General features: G+C 38.0%; 1 protein-coding gene across 1 annotated transcript; it reads left to right on the plus strand.

The window, feature by feature from the left end:
- Positions 1-228: 228 nt before the first annotated feature.
- Positions 229-4183, plus strand: LOC131300364 (GATA transcription factor 1). The gene is made up of 2 exons (XM_058326156.1): positions 229-535; positions 3313-4183. The coding sequence occupies exons 1-2, from the start codon at positions 401-403 to the stop codon at positions 3907-3909; spliced, it is 732 nt and encodes a 243-aa protein (XP_058182139.1). The 5' UTR covers positions 229-400; the 3' UTR covers positions 3910-4183.
- Positions 4184-14307: the final 10124 nt, after the last annotated feature.

Below are 14307 nucleotides of genomic sequence, written 5' to 3' on the forward strand. Positions count from 1 at the left end.
GTAGCAGATTGAGCTAATTTTTTACGGAGACTATTGAAAACGTATTTTAAATTTAATGAACAAATCAGATCATTTGTGCGAAATCCATGATGTATCCCAAAAAAAATCTGTGCACAATCTGTGCATGAAAGGCGTGTGCGGCCTTCCTGGCATGGAAATGGAAAACACAAAAGAGAAAGAAACGACAAAAAAAAAATCTACATCCCCTCGTTGCCCACCCAAATAAAATAATCTCCACAATAAAAGAGAGAGGAAACAGCCCCCATCTCTCTCTCAACACCTTCTTGTTTCTCTCTCCCAAAAAAAAAAAAACGCCCATATTTCCTGGCTGTACCCCCTAGCAAGTTTCAACGTTCTTTCTTCATCTTCTTTTCCTTTACCTCTCTGTCTGTATCTGGAAATGGAGGGTCGTATCATGGTGGAGGATCTTCTAAACTTTACTTTGGACGTGGGTGAGGAAGATTATCATTATGACGAAAATACCCTCAAAGCCCCTTCTTCTACCACTTCCAATAGCCAAGACCCAGATGACCCTGTAAGTTCCTCCCCCCCTCCCCCCCAGTTCCTTTTCATTTCGTCATTTGGGCAGGCTGCAAATTCTGTCCGAGTTTGTGCATGACTCGGAATTTTTTTGGGGTTTCTATGGTTCTTTGGGGGCCAGTAACGTCGTGACTCGGCCGGTTTTGGGTCGACTCGGACGAGTTCGGCCGAGTCGGGACTGGGTCTGATGAGTCGGACTGTGTTGGGGCGGCAGTTTCGATGTTTTTTTAAAAAAAAATCGGTAACTACTCAGTTGCCCGGAGCCCAGCCGCGTGGTGTTCTCAATCATTTAGCACCACACAGTTGTAAGTGGCCGTATGCTCAGTTGTGGGTCCCACAAGAGTGTGTGGTACTAGAGTGTTTCAGAGCATCACATGTCCGTGCTCCGAGAGCACCGAATAATTAGACTAAAAGTCACGGGTGAGAGAAGATTATTTCTAGAAGGTTGCGGGTTACGACAATGGATAATTAATGCATGTGGAAGGGTCGTTTAGGAATTTCAATAATGTGTTTTTCCTTTTACTTGGTACCAAGGATGGGACCAGGGGTCTAGTGGTGCGACCGCCACTACAAGAATTTTAAAAAATACAATTATTATATGTAAAAAAAAAATTATGCCCAACTTATATAGTTTCGCCACCATTAGATTTTTTTAGTATATATTTCGCCACTGCTAGAGTAAAATCTTGATTTCATCTTTGTTTGGTTGGGTGGCCAACTTGTGACATGATGGATGTAGTAATTATTCAGTGCCCCGAACTCTTCTTTATCCCACATTTGTGTAGGCTCCAAATGCTTTGTGTTGAAGAAATAGTTTGGGGCACCACGTGACAATGTCTCCTGGCATTGAATAATTTTTCTGCTGAATGGGTTGTATCAAATTGTGGCATCATATAGTACTTGTCTATGATGCAACCATTTAGAGTATCTTCACTTCTTACTCAGATTTTTACTCAAATTTGAATAAAAATTTGGGTAAAAACTTGATTTGGTATTGTGTGTCCCAATAGGTAAACTCAAATCCAAGCACAAATACGCACAAATTTGAGTAAAAACTTCATTAGAGGCAATATTGTAAATTTAAAGTTGTGAAATTTGCCTTAAAAAATTTGAGTAAGAGTATGAGTCTTAACCAAATTTGTTTGGTATAGGTTTGGGTAAGGAGTGGAGGGGGATTTTGGATGATTTTTATTCAAATTTGAGTTTGAGTCAAGATTTGAGTAAGGAGTGGAGATGCTCTTAAGCTTCGTTCAATTGCACGGAAAGGATGAGAAAATCAACTTTTATGTAACTTTCTGCGTGTTCAGTTATCAGGATTTGTAGGACTCATAACTTTTAACTTTCTCATTGAGAAACACTTTCTTGCAAAACAAGTTTTGCCAAAAGAATGGAATTCTTGTTTTCTTGCAAGATTTTCTGTCAAGAGAACACACATTGAAAAATAATTTTTTTTTTCCTTTACTTCACTTCACTTCACTTTTTTTGATAACCAATTTCTGACATAATATTTTCGACAACTGAACAGAGCCTTAGAGAATCAATGTGCCCGAGCTTGCAACTAATTGTTAGAGTTACACCAACTAAAATAAGATAAGTACTTATTTTTTGAATTAAAGGTGATGTATTATGAGAGAGTGATTTGTCTCGTAAAACGAAAAATAAGTACCTAAAAAATAAAAAACTTATATAGAAGTTGGTTCATATGAACTGGCCCCACAAGGTCTCGGTCACCTGACCTTTAGAGAATGAATCATACCATCCACTAACAGGCTCTATTAAAGCTTGGGTCTATATGAATTGACCCATTAAAATTGGAAACGATAGGAATTGAAAAAAACACCTAGGAGATTTCGAGCTCGAAACCTAGGAAAGAGCAAACCATGTCATGGTTACTCTTGCCTTGAAATGCCATTAATATCCCTCGTACTTTTGCATAATTGCCCTTTGTCCTTGGCCAGAAATTATTTGATGAGCCACGTACTATCCTTGGTCCGCACAAAATTGTATGGTAACCTAGGGCACATAATTCTCCAATAAGACCCTCCACTCTTGTTCTTAATTCTCGCATTACGCTCTCATTTTCAGCCTTAGCACTACACTCTCTTTTTCAATCATTGTACTTGCAAATTTTAGCTTTTCGAAAGACTCACGCACATACATTATTTGATTTGACTTAGATGGCACCATAGCAAACTCCATGTGGGTTGAAATATACCATATTCTATTCAAACGCACATAGATTATTTGACTTAGATGGCACCATAGCAAACTCCATGTGGGTTGAAATATACCATATTGTATTCAAATGTTGTGCCTAAATGCTATTACCCATATAGTTTAGTATGAAATCTATATGGAGAAAAAAACAAAAAACAAATGGGATGCTTTGAGGAGAAATTGGATGGTATGTGAATGAATTTCTCCTTCTGGTTATTTCGTAACCAATGTTTCATAAATTTGATTGGTTTGATAGATTTCAGGATTTGTTTGTGGGAAAAAAAAAAAAAAAACCCTTGTGGAAAATACTCCTACCATCTTAATTTATTGGTGTTACTTTAATTCATCTAATGGGAAAAGAAGAATTGCATGACATACAAATATCAAGTTGAATAGTGGACGAGTAAATTGGAACGGATAGAGTAATGTTCTACTAAATTTCGACTAATAGAAAAAAATCGACTACTATTTTTCGCTCCAAGCCTCCCAGGGCAGTTTTAAAATGATGATTATTTGTGTTTGGGTACTGAGCCATTTTTCTTCCAATATATGCAGGAGCATGCAGAGGAAGAGCTGGAATGGCTGTCGAACAAAGACGCATTCCCGTCGGTCGAAACATGCTTCGACATTCTCACCCCCCACCCCAGCATTGCCCAGAACCAACACAGCCCCGTCTCCGTACTTGACCCTACCACTACCACCACCAATAGTAGCAACAGCAGCTCCACCATGAGCTGCTGTGGCAGCGGCAACAACATTCTAGCCCCAGCTCGTTACCCCATGAAACCGCGGAGCAAAAGGAGGAGGCCAAGGCGGCCAGGTGCGTTGGCCGACCTAGCCAATCAGCAGTATTGGTGTTGGAGCCAAGTGGACGCAGAGAACTCTAAACAGCAGCTCCGAGTGACAGTGGTGCCGCTGAAGGCTCCCGAGATAGGGAGGAGGTGCCAGCATTGCGGGGCTGAGAAGACCCCGCAGTGGCGGGCGGGCCCTATGGGGCCCAAAACACTGTGCAATGCTTGTGGGGTCCGATACAAGTCAGGGCGGCTCGTGCCCGAGTACCGCCCCGCGAGCAGTCCGACGTTTTCGAGCTTGTTGCATTCGAATTCTCACCGGAAGGTGATGGAGATGAGGAGGCAGACGCAGATGGGATGAAATGATGCATGTGAATATAAGGTAGGTTAGTGTTGACTGGTGTGGTGAGTAGTTCTTTTTATTTTATTTATTTATTTTGGGTGCTTTTCTTGGGTTTTTTTTTTTTCTTCACATGGTTAGATTAGATAAGATTAGAAACTAGTAGGTTTTGTTGTAACGGATTAGAACTTAGATGTTTAGTGAATCTTTCTTATTTGTTACAGTATTTTTCATCAATTTCTTTAGGGAATTATGTCTCAAGTGTGGAAACCCGAAAAAGTTTTGGTTTTGGTTTTGAGCAATGTTCTAAAAATCGTAAGGCGCTAGTCGGACGGAAAAGCGTTGGACCACCGCCTAGCACCTAATAGCACCTAGGCAGGAATTATTCGGTCTAGGCGGTCAACTTTTAGAACATTGGTTTTGAGCTTTCATTGCTTGTGATTGGTGAAATGCAAGTTTAATTTGGTGAATGCATAAGAGGCTATGATGTGATATTATGCGAGAAAACTTCGCACTAATTTCTACTTGTTGAGTGGATTTTAAACGACTCACTCTATTATAGTCAAGAATCAAGATCCTCTCATGTGACGTTAAATAGTACCTACCACAATTTTATGTGACAATCCCGAGTCGTTTATTTTGTAAGTATTGATGTTTTTATCATCCATGCAAATATTCACGTGGATCAAACATCAAACCCTGAACGGAACTTATTTGTCTCAAGAGAACTAAACAGGAAGACTAATAGTCTATTTTTCTTCTATAAAAAATAGTGATGCCTAAGTTTTGATCGATATGGGATTAACTTTATTGGTCGCATGAATGAAAAACGCATCAAGATTTGTAAAATGGACACTTGCATCGTCAAATAAATTTACAGTGAGTCTCATTTTGCGTCATATAAGGGACCACATGAGGACAAGAGGACCATAACTAATCAAGAATAATGCATTAATGTTTGGCATCCCTAGCAACGATAAGTAGCTAGACTAGAGAAAGGTTTGGCATTCATCACAAGAGTACTGGTGCTTTCTGTATCAGTTTTCCTATACATATTTAATATTTTAGAGCCAGAGATCAGAGGTACACAGTTTTTTGGTATGCCCATGTACCAAGTGAATTATTGCTGCAAAATTGTGTTTAAAGAATCTCACGTGATTCTACGGCTGCAAATTACTTGGTACATGGGTTCATCAAAAATTGGGTATGTCACCAAATATTGGGTACGGAGGACATTGAGCCATATTTTGGTACTCAAAACTTTTTTTTTTTGTTTTCCTTTGGAGACTCATTGTGAGAAAGCATTGAGGAGATGTTCCCAAGTTCTCAAAAGTCCGTTTCCTCTAGTTAAAAACTGGAAAATAAATTTTCCGAAGTGCACACTGAAGAACTGTTCTGGAAAGTTGTTCTTTTTTTTTTTGTCTGCCCAGTTTGAATTGGATTTCTTCCTTCTGGCTAGTGTGCAATGTGAATTGAGTTAATGTGTAGTCTCCTGCCACCAAGAAACGAGTGAAAATATTGATGGTAGCAAAGGTATAGGTGCTACATTTATAGCATTCACAATCACATTGTTTAAGACTTAAATACAAGCAAGACCCGGCCCCGGGAATAGGCTATTAGGCGAACGCCTTGGGCCTCCAATTTTCAGCCCAATAATAAGGCCCCAAAATAGCAACAAACATTAAATATAATGTATATCAAGAATTCATTGAATGGTTTGAGTGTCGTAAGATCCGCGTGGTTTAAACACTCGCAAACTGTGTTCGAGTCTTGCTCTCGACATTCTTTACGCGAACAGATTTGAACTACAAAAAGTGGCGTCAATTGGTAAGCGTTTAAAAATGGGAGGCCCCATTTTTAAACCCCGTCTTAGACCCCGAAAATCTCAGGACCGAACTTGATACAAGGCTCGAGTTGTTTTGTCCATCCATAGCAGTTGTCTTGTACTATCAGAGACGACTTGTACCCTTTCGGGCATGTGGGTGGCTAGGATATAGAAGTACTTTTTTCTCCACCGGTCTTTTGATTCGACGTTCGGGCCAGATTACGCACACTTCGACTAATTCTTTCTTCTATCTGGTCAAAGTATGGCCCTTGCTGAGATGAGAGGATTCACAATAAATTAACTTTTTTGCTGTCTGATTGCAAAAATTGAATTCTAGTCAACTAGGTGGTTAGGATATACACCTATTCATGTGGCGCTGAAGCAAAATCTGTGACTCTAGCATGTGCAATTCATTTGTGTGGAGTATGAACAACGTCATATGTCAAAAAGTAAATGAGGTAGGAAGCCCAATTGGTTTTGGGAATTGCCTGCATTTTTTTCATTTTTTGCTTTTAGATTTATTTTTCCGTCAAGATTTTTATTTTTTAAATATTTATTTTTCATTTTACAAGACAGGTTATTTTCTCACAAAATATCATCTCTAATTTAAAAAATACTAACTACTTATTTCTTTTAGCGGAAGGGGGCCTTAGTCAATAGCATCAACATTGAAAAGTTGAGAATTAATGAATTCAAAATGCAAAGTCCAAACACAACCGTAATCGAGAATTAAGGGATGGTGTTGTCCAGTGGTGTGCGCAGCACCGTGTTGCACACCTCTGAGCCGTCGGATGCACGATCCGACGGTTCGGAGTTGCGCAGCATGATGTTGTGCACTTCACTGCACAGCACCAATCCGAAGTCCTGTAATCGACGATGCTACAGCCACTGACGGGTGGTATCCTGAAATTGCACTGGCGGGCACGCAGGACCTACTCCGGGTCCCGCATGGATGATCCAAGCCGTTCAATAATTTTTTTTAAAAAAACCCGAGTGTGCCCTTGAGAAATCAGCTCAATCCGATATATGCAGGTGTTCGATCAAATCATTCCATTTTTTGAAAAATCGGCAAAAATGAGAAGATTGGATCGAACACCTATACATATCGGATTGAGCTGATTTCTCACAAGCCCATTTGGATTTTTTTTTAAAATTATTGAATGGCTAATATCATCTGTGCGGGATCCGGAGTGGATCCCGCGTGCCTGTCGGTGCAAGTTCAGGATACCACCCGTCGGCGGCTGTAGGTTTCTCGCGTGGACCCACTTATTTTTTTTAATAGAATTTTTAAACGACTCGAATTAGTCGTCTGTGGCTGGAGTGAGCGCCGCCGGTGGCTCCCGTCGGTTTCTTTAGCATTAGCGTTTTCAAATTATAAAGGAATCGTCTTCTTATTGAGTGCAGCATATTCATAGCCTCATAGGTCTAAAGTGGGGAGACTCCTATATACCCAGCTGGCAGCTAGCATTTCTAGATAAGTGTGGTTGATGTTTCTTTCCATTTGTATAGTCGAATATCTTTGTTCTCTTTAAGGAGATATGGTATTTGTAGTGGAAAAACCCCGAGAACCGATTCGACAAGTCTCTCAATTATCCTCCTCCAAGATACGATAACTCAACTCATTGTGTGTTTCTACACACTTTACAATGGTATGTGAACCCAAAGTTCTACCAAATTTTCTACTTCTTTGTAGTATAATTTTACCGGCTTTTTATAGCCTGCAAACCCTTCCATTTAATATTACGATGACTTCGGTTCATTCATAAGCTAATACCGTAATTTAATTAATGAATCATTCAAAATAATTAATAACTCTAGATTAATTCTTGGACTAACATGGTTTACACATGGTTTATCTTAACTTCCACTTCAAATCTAATCGGTCTACCCTAATAAAAACACTTCTTCATTTATTTCAAATGTTACACAACAAAGCAATTTGTTTACCAGCCCTATGGGCTATATTTTTGGACTAGTCCTCGTGACCCAAAGTGGAGCGGAATGGTCTATTATGGCCCAGCACGTGAAGCTGAGTGGGTTTTGTTTGAATCCTAGAATTGGGCTACGGATTAGCCCACGTCCTGTAAAATGGCAAAGTCAATGGTTATTTGTAACGCCTCTCTCGTATGCTGTAGGACCTACACATGCATGGGACTCACATCACATGAAAGGGCGTTACAAATAACTGTTGTATTGGAGGTTTTCTTTTTCCCTGTGAAAGGGCCTTTTTAATTTTATCTTACAATCGATAATTGAACCAACTAGGAGGCCAAGGTTCGAGCCTCGTCGAGGGCGTTTGGAATTTAGAGCTATGGATAGCCTCTGAAATTCACTGTGAACTAACCTACTAACTCATCACTAACTCTAGCTGATGTATACAATATTACCCAAAAAAAAAAAACCACAACCTTAAATTGCGCGACTGCAACGTAAATCGGGTCTTATGCCACACCTATTTGGCAACAACTTTCACTTGCGGAGGGGGTTGACCAAAGAATTTTCGCTCCGATGAGGGGGGTGTTTGGCGACTGAATTTTTGCATTTGTCGGATTCTCATTTTCCCATTTTGGGTGTTTAGCATTCCATTTTGAGAATGGATTGTGGGAGAATGGATTTTGGATTTTTGGGTTTAGAAGCAAAAAACCAGAATCAGGTTTGGAGGAGTTTTTCGGATTATTGGCTTTTCCCATTTTGTGGTCAATTACCAAAATACCCACATTCCTCTCTTCATTTTTCCTGTTTTGCCCGTCCCTCTTCTTATCCATTATTCCTTATCTGTTCACACACACTAGACTATTGAATAATAAATTTAAAAAAAAAAAATTGCAAGTGGCATGTTTACACCTGTTGGACAAAGGGCAATATGGGAAAAATGCAACCCATAATTCATTTTCAACAATCATCTACCAAACACTATTACAATTTCAAAATACATTCTGCACAAACAGAAAGTCTACACACACATACAATCTGTGTACAGATTGTGCACAGATTTTGTTGTGGGGCCCACCACGAGTCCCACACAAATCATCCAAACCGTTCATTAAATGTAAAATATTTTTTCAAGGGTCCCCGTAAAAAATAATCTCAATCCGATACCTATAGATACTCGATCCAATTGTATAACTTTTCATTCTCCGAAAATCTGAATGAAAAGTTAGATGGTTGGATGAAGCACATATAGGTATTGGATTGAGCTTATTTTTTATGGGAACCCTTGAAAAAATGTTTTACATTTAATAAACGGTTTGGATGATTTGTGTGGGACCCGTGGTGGGCTCCACAACAAAATCTGTGCACAGAAATCTGTGTGAATAGCACAGCTCCTGCACAAATCTTCCAAACACTCTACCTTACTAAAAATACATTCTAGCCATAATCCGAAAAGCCAAAAAGTCAAAAATCTGAAAATAAAAAGCCAAAAAGAAGGCTTCCAAACACCCCTGAGATTTGAGTTGGAGGCTCTAACTCGTCCTCCTTGATCCGGAAGATTATTTGGAAATCCGCCATAATACATAGTTGACAATGCGAAGGAATTGCTGGACTTGCTCGAAAGAGAGATTTTTCATCACTTTGGGATGACTAGTTTCTTGTTAATATTTGGAGCATGAATTGGAGTATAGAACTCGAAAAAGACCCATCTAGAGCACAGATATACCCAAATGAAAATTATAAAAACCAACAGTTTTGAAAATCAAGATTTGTTGGCCGGTTCTAGACAAAGTAGGTTAATTAGGCCTAACGGTGTTGCAATGGACCCAGATGAAAAATTATAAAGGAAAATTCTAAAATCAACCCAATTGGCTGACAATAATAAGTGTGTGAATGTATATTAAAGGGTGCAAAAAGTACACATAATTACATGATTTTCTTGTTTTCTAATGTATTTATCGTCAGCCCAATAGACTGACAATAATAAGACCGGAAAAAAATCAAAAGATTTGAACATGTTCTTTTCCCCACTCGTGCCACCTGGATGTCACTTGGGTTTGACTGGAGTTTGGACCACAAAAACAAAACTAAAATTAGGTAGAACCATTATGTAGGGTCGGTGAGTTTTCCTAAATTAAACGGAACCAAACCCGTGTTTTCATTAATTTTTAGGTAGGTCATTATATTCACATAGATCAACTAAAATCAGTACCGGTCTCGACATTTGGATTGTCTAAACCCGACCTTCCGCTTGGTTGTCCACTAGTGTTAAGTATAAAAAAAAGTTGACATACAAGCAAAAAAAAAAGAACAAAAACAAGATTATATTATCCATTTAGCTTGAATTACATCACTCGGGTATAGTGTTTTATGATTAACACGATCCTATTAAAAGAAAATAACTTCTCCTTGCATTTTTTGAAGCAAAATTTTCAATTATTAGATCATCATACTTTAACTTATCTAAGTACTTATTTTCAATTGATATCATAGCCAATTCAGTTAACAGAAATGCTATGTATACCGATGGAATTGTAGGGATATCGTACCGACCGGCGGCGCGGGGCCGTCTCCGGCCACCGGACGGCCGATCCGAGCCGTCCAAAAATTTTAAAAAAAAAAACCGAGGGGACCACGCGGGAATCAACGGCATCCGATGTGTGTAGGGTGCTTGATCTAAACACCTTATTTTTTGTGTATAAAATATACACAAAAAATAAGGTGTTTAGATCAAGCACCCTACACACATCGGATGCCGTTGATTCCCGCGTGGTCCCCTCGGTTTTTTTTTTTAAAATTTTTGGACGGCTCGGATCGGCCGTCCGGTGGCCGGAGACGGCCCCGCGCCGCCGGTCGGTACGATATCCCTACAATTCCATCGGTATACATAGCAGTTCTCTTCAGTTAATCTCTCATGTGACTTGATAGTCTGAAAATAAGTTTTTATTAACTTCAACTTCGAAAAACTCCTCTCAGCCGAAGCAACTATGATCGGAATAGTCAATAAAATCTGATAAGCAACCCAAACCAATTGGAAACCGCCATCTTTCCAATAAGACCTTATAAAATCAAGGATGTCAATCGATTTTGTTACTTCTGTCGGCAATATTGTTTTCAAGTGTCTAAGTTCTTGGAATAACTATTTCCCGTGAATATCAACATGTTGATTGTATTCCAAGAAACTTTATAGTTTAGTGCAATGCTCCGTCAATTGCTTTTTAGCAACACTCTTGAATTTTACGTTAAACAAAAATCCAACGATTGCTTCATAAAGTTCAAATTGCTCAAACCGGTCCTTAAGTGATGCAAGAGCTGATCTATGATGTGGAGGAAATAAGAAAATTTTAAACGATCTTCTAATGATAGACTTTTATTGGCATCATCTCCCACATCCTCATCAAATTGCTTCTTTCTATGAACAGGCGAGTATGAAATGAATCAAATTCATACTTTTTCTTATAAATTTATTATGCTCCACTACCACCAACTATACTAATTTTTTATTCTCCACTACTACCACCCACTAACCAAATAAAGAAAATAAAAAGTTCACTTACCAAGAAAGAGAAACAAAAAGTCTGGTCCTGAAAGACTAGAGAATAAAGAGAGTTCTTGGGCTTGAATCTGCTCTTGAGTCTTGATCAAAATAAAGAAAACAGCTTCGCACAATCCGGCGTTAGTGTTCGGCATTGTTCTTAACTTCTTCACAGAATTAGAGTTAAGGGTTTACACCAGTTAAATTTGGGGGCAATTCAGAGTAAGGGTTTCGCACAGTCCCATCCCTTCTTGTTTTGGCTATAGCGTCCCTTTTCTTTTTTTCCTTTTTATTTGATAACCCTCATAATTTTCTCTCTTAATAATTTGCCCGCCTAATTTTTTTTATCTGTTATTTACATAGGTATAGAAAACCTCTCTTTGCTCTCCTAATTTTCTTAAGTATCATAATTTTTTAAGTGGGTGGAAACCATACATATTTATTTATTTTTAAAAAAATTTGTACAAAATTTTTTGGATGATGCCCCTAAATATATTTTTTGTTGGATTCCTAATTTTTTTTGTATGATGCCCCTAAATATATTTTTTGCTGGATTTCTAATTTTTTTTGTATGATGCCACTAAATATATTTTTTGCTAGATTTCTAATTTTTTTTTGTATACATACAAAAATTTTTATTTTTTTGTTACCCCTTGCGGAGGGTTGCCTGAGTCGACTGGCTCCCGCTTACTCCTGCCGGCCCTGACTAAAATATTACAATTTAGCGAAAATAACTTGACTATTATCATTAGGGTGAAGACAAAAAAAAAAGAAAGAAAGTAAAAACTCACCCTGATTAAGTACATGAATACTAATTTACATGAACCCCATTCCTCTAAGGGAAATTAAGTACTTATTTTTTGAATTAAATGTGATGTATTGCGAGAGACTGGCCTATCACATAGGAGGCAAATATGCAAGGAAAACAATTGCTTTATTTTTCTGTAGTGGAGTAGATGATTTTTGGGTACAAATCAGGATGATTTGAGAAAAGTAGATACTGACTTTGTGAGTCAATACGTACTGTATTTGTAATTACGGTGTTATGAAGATTTTTTATAACCAAAGGGCAAAATACATTTATATAAGTTGGTTTAAAAGTTTAGGAATTAAGGATAAGCACATTTTGGATAGTCCACGCTTCGTGCCTGCGGCGTTTTCGCCAGACTACGGTCTTTGCCAGTAGTGCCGTGCCGTCCTACCTGCTGGCTGTATGGGCGAATTGTCTCTCGCTGCTGCGTTTTAGAGGATGAAAGCGAAAATAACCCCCCAAAAACGACGTGCGGGATTTCAACAACTTTGTACGTAAAATATTTTCAAAGTAGGTAATAAATAAGTCTTTGGGTCAGGTTGTCAGGGAATCAATCGAAGTGCGATTAGGAAATCGGTCGAAGTGCGATTAAGCTAGTCCTAACACCCCTTATCTTCGAACCAATAAATGAATACTCCATAAATAATTAGGACTTGCTTTAAATTGTGAGATATAGAGATGCTGTCGGGCAACCCCACCCTACAGCATAGAACTATGGGGTTGCATCAAAACAAACAAATCCTTAATTTTTTAGTAAGGTTTTTGTAGGGAACTAATCTTCGCGTTTAGGACAGATCTGCGTTTAATTTTAGATTAACGCGGTTTGACGACGGGGTCATACAGCTCTTACACCTACACTGATTCGATTATTTTAATCTAATTAAGAAGATTATTTTAAACTTTGTTTACGTTAGAGAGATTAGATTAACATCAGATCAATGGACGACAGGTGAGTATTCTTGATCCTAGTGTAAGATGGGTGAATTGTTGATTATTCATCTACTCCAGAGAGACATGATTCAAACTATAATAAGGTAAATTCTGAGGAGAAAAACTTCTTTATGGAGCATTCCGTGAAAAAAATTTGCGGTGCTAAATCGTGCGCACGCATTCATAAGTGAAATTGCGTGAAGCTGTAAATAAAATTTCACTCGAATTCCGAGATGTTTAACCAAAGCAGAAAGGAAAACAAAATGCCCTTGTAGTAAACAAATAAGTAAAAGAAAAATGAATACCAACAGCAAAACTGTGGTTAGGGGTTTAAATTAGGGGCGGACTCAGGATTTAGTCGCATTGGGGTTAAATATCTGAGACACATATAATTTGTTTTTTGTACGTAAAAATCGAATAAGGAATTGAATTATGCGAAAATGAAAAACAAAGAGCAGAAACTATTCATATTAGCATACTAGTACATAACTCATCTACCGTTGCAAAGAAAATTTGTTACTTGTAGAAATTGATGATTCTTATGGCATTTTTTTTTTTCAAATATCTCTTCAAAACTGCAGGAAAAAAAAAATTGAAATGTAACACATTTCAATAAGATCCAAGTTTATCCTAATTTCTCTATCTGTCCTTTTTTGTTTGTTATTTTCGATATCTTTGCCTGTTTTCAATTGCTTATATCTTCTAATATGAATTTCCAAAAATTATGCAAAATATTATAAATTGAAAGATATAAAGAATTAAAAAATAGAACAACATTCAAAAATGAACAAACAAAATAAGAGGGAGGGAGTAACAAATTGGACAACACTAAAAGATTACTTACCACAGTGCAAAATGCAACGACAGAGTTTTTAGTTTTAACTTGGAGAAACTATCATATCCAAGCTTTTTCACATTAATTGGTAATTGCCTGACCTAGCTTCTATCTAGATAGACTGTGCACCGGTAGAGTTTTAATTTTAACTTGGAGAAACTATCATATATATCCAAGCTTTTTCACATTAATTGGTAATTATCTGACCTAGCTTCTATTTAGATAGACTGCTTGCTTTTGTCTTTGCAGGAGCCTATGCTTGCTTTTGGGGAGGGAGAGAGAGAGAGATAAACAAACCAGAGTATAGAAGTCTATAGACTCGTAGACTTTGTAGAGAGAGAAAATACGTTGAGTTCTTTAGACTCTAAAACTTTGTGAAAAGAGAAAAAACGTTGAGTTCTTTGTATAACGTCACAATCAAAGAGGGCAAGAATTGTAAATCCCATGGGATTTTCAAGGCAATTATATTAACCTTTGGGGCAAAATTACAAAATACTTCTCGAAACTATACATGCTCTAGGGATATTTTGGGACTTAGTGGGGTCAAGTGA

This window comes from Rhododendron vialii, chromosome 9a (genome assembly GCF_030253575.1).
Source record: "Rhododendron vialii isolate Sample 1 chromosome 9a, ASM3025357v1".
Classification (NCBI taxonomy): domain Eukaryota; kingdom Viridiplantae; phylum Streptophyta; class Magnoliopsida; order Ericales; family Ericaceae; genus Rhododendron; species Rhododendron vialii.